The 5,610-nt window shown below is 49.6% G+C and overlaps 1 protein-coding gene across 3 annotated transcripts in view; it reads right to left on the reverse strand.

The window, feature by feature from the left end:
• Positions 1–5,610, reverse strand: part of RPS6KA2 (ribosomal protein S6 kinase, 90kDa, polypeptide 2) — a 331,396-nt gene that overhangs the window by 13,027 nt on the left and 312,759 nt on the right. For all 3 annotated transcript variants that reach the window (XM_006871180.1, XM_006871178.1, XM_006871179.1), the window contains 2 exons: positions 2,676–2,806; positions 1,441–1,566 (listed from right to left, as the gene is read on the reverse strand). In XM_006871180.1, the coding sequence (XP_006871242.1) occupies positions 1,441–1,566; positions 2,676–2,806 (257 nt within the window). The remainder of the gene's footprint in view (positions 1–1,440; positions 1,567–2,675; positions 2,807–5,610) is intronic.

Here is a 5,610-nt window from a genome sequence, read left to right on the forward strand (position 1 = left end):
CAACCAATGTCCTAGTGAAGTTCAGCCCCTAGAACTCAACTCCACCACTCTCGCTGACCATATGGACAATGGAAGCAGTCTGGATAATTAATGGACCCTTGGTCCAAAATGATGACCTCCTGGCTGGAAAATCCCTCCTGTTCTTTCACGCAAACATGACCAGGCCACCACCCACCTCAGCCTGGGTGTGGACACCACACTGGCCAGTGGGCCTCATTGTACTGAAATGCTCCTGGTCTTCACACAGGCAGGACCCTGGCTAGTTCCAGCATCTTCCAGACAATAAATTACAACCCACAGTTGTCACTGAAATCTACACCTTCCGTTTGCCCAGGGAAGTCCAAGTTCTGCCTGAAAGAACCTCTCGGTGGGGCCATGCTTCTGCTCCTATTCCCAGCGGAGCCTGTCTCTTACAGGTCCCCAGAAACCTCCATCACATTGGGTCTCAAGTCCGAAACCATCTGACAAAGCAGAACTCAGATAGTGTCTTTGTGTGTGAGTCGGGCGTGGGAACATTTGGGACAACAAACCACTATTGCCTTTGTCATCCGGGGATGACTTTTTGAAGCACAAAATGGTATCTGATCAGACTCACAGCACAAGGCTGCTTCTGAGACAGGTTGCCTGGTTCCTGAGCTCAGCGGAACCATAGACGTGTCTCTCCTCCCTCGCTGGGAAGCAAGGCTTCTTTCCAGGACAGCTGCTGGTCACCAGCGTGAGTATTTAAAGATATTCTGAAAAGTGAGCCGAGCAGAAACAGCTCCGCAAAGCACGTTTAAGTGTAAGGTTGTTGTTGTTGTCGTTAAGTGCTGCAGAGTCGGTTCCAACCCATAGCGACCCTGAACAGGGTTTCCGAGGCTGTAAATTTTTACAGGAGTAGAAAGCCTCATCTTTCTCCCACGGAACAGCTGGTAATTTCGAACTGCTGACCTTGCAGTTCGCAGCCCGATTCATACCCACTACGCTACTAGAGCTCCTCCTACGTGTAGGGACTGCTTGTAAAATACCATTTACCAGTCCCAATGAAGTTCTGTCCTCTTGAGCAGAGTGTGGGCATGCTACACGCGCAAAGGTGGGCTTCCAGCAAGTTCTGTCAACTGCCAGATTACAAAGCGGAAAAGAGGAAAAACCAAAAGGCGTTCCCACACTGTGCCTGCTTGCGTCCCCTTTCTTACTTACTCTTTTCTGTTTGCTTCCTTCTTCTTTCCCCCAAATGCACTGCCTGCTTCTCAGCCCCATTAGGTTCAGAATATGTGGTCAAAGCTTTGAATCTCAGTATGATTCTAAGGCTATAAAGGTGGCCGCCATCTACCGAGCTGTGTGGCTACCACTGAGCACGTTCACGCTTTGACCCAATATCTGAGTGTGGTAAGTGATGTGCGAGAGAAGGCGTCCCCAGAGACGGCGAGTCAGGCTGGCCCGATCCCGGTCTGACCTTACCTTCACAGCGTACTCGGCCTCGGTGGCCTTGTGCACGCATCGCTTGCACACGGAGTAGGAGCCCACGCCGATGTCCTCCTTCATCTCATAACCATCGGTGAAGTGGATGTTGTTCCCATGTAACTGCTGAGAGATGGACCCAGGAGACAGAGACCCATGAGCAGTCCATCAAAACAGCCACTACCACCAGAAATGGGGGACAGAAGATCTCGGGTAGTGACCCGGATGACCCCATCCCTGCACCCCTTGGGCCACACTCCTGTGTCTAGTGGCTGCCATGTGTTCCCTGAGGGAGAACAGGAAGCAAAAGTGAAAAGATACAAACACAGGGAGACACAAACTCTGGGCCTTGTGTTCTGACCTAGCACGTGGAAACAAACATCGCCCGACACCATGGCTCCAAGCTGCAGCCAGCAAGGGCCTGTGTACACACTCCTGCCAAGTCTCCATGCTACACAAGCCATCTGTCCCCAAAAGACTACAGGGAGAGACAACCACAGGCATCCAACCGACCCTGAGTTGGTTCTTATACAAAATACAATCATAATTGTCCTTGAAAGACTGGGCACATCTATAAGGTGGAAGAACCAAGTTCAAACCCACTGCCGTTGGATCCATTCCAACTCAGAGACCCTGGAGGGCAGAGTAGAAAAATGGGGGTCCCGAGGGGTTCCAAGCTCTTCATCCTTGGGGAAGTAGGCTGCACCATCCGCTGCAGAGCATCTAGTGGATTTGAACCGCCCACCTTTTGATTGGCAGCAGTGTGCTTGAACCCTAGTGCCACCAGGGCTGTCAAGTGGAAGACACCTTAAAAAAATGCTATCTTCTATTGCCCTCCTGAAGAACAGAGTTCACGGGACACAGGGGGCCCCCACTGGCTCCACAGGGGACACCCACATCGGACCCCAGAGCCTTCCTTTCTCCGTGAAGATGAGTGTGAAGCGGGGTCTGAGCACTGACTCAGTCAAGCTTGAGAACCCCCGCCCCCGGGACATGTCTCCAGGAATGAAATAAACCCAGACACGCTGGAGAACAGGAGAGTCGACTCTGTCCACACCCTGGCTGACTCGGGTCTCCGTGCAGGTGTGTGGTGCCCGGTGTGGGCTGGGACCGGGGCGGGGCGCGCTCTGGCTATACAATGGGATGAACCACGACCTTGTGGAACTTGTGCTGGGAAGGTGTGTGGTGTGGGCTGGTCCCCGGAGTGGAGCGGACTCTGGCTTTCGGGGGGCTACCTGTACAACAGGATGAACCGCAACCTTGTGGAACTCGTGCTGGGAGGGTTCATGGACCAGGCTCGATGCCACAAAACTGAATCCTCGAAACAGATGGTGCGCGTTGGCACTGGGGGGCACGCCGGGGGAATCTGCAGAGACAACCATGGAGTCAGAACTTCCCAGGGGGCTGCAGGGCCACGTGTGTGTGTGTGTGTGTGTGTGTGAAAGAGAGACCATGGTGTATTTGTGTGTGCAGCGTGTGTGCGAGTACATGCCAGATGTGCATGTGTGAGAGTGAGGTGCATGGATGCATTTGTGTATATGTGGGGTGTGTGTGTGAGTACATGTCAGATGTGCATGTGTGAGAGTGGGTGCATGGATGCATTTATGTGTATGTGTGCGAGCGTGGTACATGAATGCTTCTATGTGCATGTGGGAAATGTGTGTGTTTTGGGTCTGTAAGAGTTTGTGTGGTGTGTATATATGTATGTCTGTGTGTGAGTGAGTATTTGGAGGTGTGAATGTGTGTGTGGTGAATGAGAGAGAGTGTGTGTGTGGTATGTGTGCTTATGTGTGTGCATGTGTGAGTGCGGGCTGTGTGTGTATGTTGGATGCTGAGCTGTATGACCCCACGCTGCCTGGTGGGTGGTCCCGGTTGGTTGTTTTCCATCTGGCAGAACTACCTAAAACTCCAGGGAAACCAGTGACTCATCTCCGCAGGCCACTCTCTGAGTTAATGCACAGTCCCCACCAGGATCCACCCCAATCTACCTCAGGGGTGCTCCAGGGTCACGGCCCAGGGAGCTGGTCTCTGGGCATCTCTGTTGAGAAACTCACAGTGAACCTCTTCAGGGCTGCAGTAGGGGACACAGACACTTCTGTGCCCCCAGCCTCCACTCTGCTGGCCCAGACCAGGCACGAGAAAGCAGTGACTATAGCTCCAGTACCTTCTAGTAAACTTCCAGATCTGCTCTGTGAGACTCAAGTTCTCAGAGTGAAAACAAAGCTGAATGATAGCATACCAGAGGTGAAGCCCCCCCCCCCCACTGTACAATGAATTCCTAGATCAAGGAGAAAATGGCAAAATGCCTGGTTTCCCCACTCCCACCAAGCGGGATGGGAAAGGGGTGAGTAATGGGTCCACAAAGAAGAAGTACCCATCACTAGTGTACAGACCAAGGGGGACCAACCTTGCTACTGAACAACATACCCAGGTTGTAATGAGACAACGCTTTTGTCTAACATCTTAACAAAAAAGCAACCAGCCCATCCAGGTTTGGCAAGGGTATGGACAACCTAAAATTGTTATTTGGTGCTGTCGAGCAGTTCCAATTCAGAACAGCTCTGCGCACAACCGAATGAGACACTGTCCTGTTCTGCGCCAGGCTCACAGGTGTTGGCTACGTTTGAGTTCATGGTGTCACTTCACCTGACACAGCCTCCGTGGGCCAACCCGATGGATCAAGTACACACGTCCTGTGAGAGGCAGGTCTGCATGTAGGAATCTATCCTACAGAATTCTCTTCAAGTGTGTTTGGAAGTAAATGTAGACAGTCTTAGCTGAGGCAATGCATGTAATAGAAAAAAGAAATAAGAGAGACAAAGTAAACATCCATCGTGAAGAACGTAGCTAGATCAGCAGTAGTCCCCGACACCAGGACACTTTGTCACAGTGAGCGTACCGTGAGCAAGGCCAGGAAGGCAGGGACCGACACAGAAGATTACTAATACTGTCCCATAAAATAGCAATGACAATGACAAAAGGAAGCTGTACAAGAAAATTAAAAATATATAACATATGGGGGACTTCAGAAAGTGCATGGGAAACTCCATTATGTTTTAATGCCATTTTCCCACGGACTTTTTTGAAGCTTCTTTGCATTTCAACATTGTTATTGTCGTTGTTATGTGCTCTTAAGGAATCTGTACATAGACCAAGAGGCAGTTGTTCGAACAGAACATGGGAACACTGAATGGTTTACGGTTAGGAAAGGTGTGCGCCAGAGTTGTATTATTTCACCATACTTATTCAATATGTATGGAGCTCTGGTAGCATAGTGGTTACGAAGTGGGTTGCTAACCTCAAGGTCAGCAGTTTGAAACTACCAGCCGCTCCGCGGGAGAAAGATGAGGCTTTCTGTTCCCCTAAAGATTCACAGCCTCAAAAACCCGGTACAGGGTCTCTATGGGTCGAAACCAACGCAACGGCACTTAACAACAACAATTCAGTCTGTATGCTGATTAAATAATCTGAGAAGCTGGATTATATGAAGAAAAACGTGGCATCAGGATTGGAGGAAGATTCATTAACAACCTGCGATATGCAGATGATACAACCTTGCTTGCTGGAAGTGAAGTGGACTTACTTCACTTACTGATGAAGATCAAAGAGCACAGCCTTCATTATGAAATAGTATGTACCCAAACCAAAGCTGGAGTTCTGGTGTGGCGCTGTAGGATCAGGACTGAACAGCTCACTGAAAAGTTGGTGGTTCAAACCACCAGCCTTTCCTTGGAAACTCTACACAGGGTTGCTATGAGTTGGGACAACTCAATGGCACTTAACAACAAGAAACCAAATCTATTGCCACTGAGTCAATTCTGACTCACTGTAAGCCCAGAGGACAGAGTCCAACTGCCCCATTGGACTTCCAAGGTTTTTATTTACAAAGCAGACAGCATCATCTTCCTCCAGTGGCACGGCTGGTGGATTTGAACTGCAGACTTTTCAGTTAGCAGCCCATCATGTAACTACTGTATCGCTAGGACATTTAAAACGATATATATAACATGAGCAGACAAAGTAAAAGCATTATAACGAAATGCGCAAAGATCAGGAGTCAGAAAACCAAAAGGAAAGATCATGCTCATCAATTCTCCAGCTGAAAGAACTGAAGAATATATTCAGGCCTCAACTTGAAATATTGAAGGATTCTCTGGGCAAAATATTGAA

Source organism: Chrysochloris asiatica, unplaced genomic scaffold, assembly GCF_000296735.1.
Source record: "Chrysochloris asiatica unplaced genomic scaffold, ChrAsi1.0 scaffold00162, whole genome shotgun sequence".
Classification (NCBI taxonomy): domain Eukaryota; kingdom Metazoa; phylum Chordata; class Mammalia; order Afrosoricida; family Chrysochloridae; genus Chrysochloris; species Chrysochloris asiatica.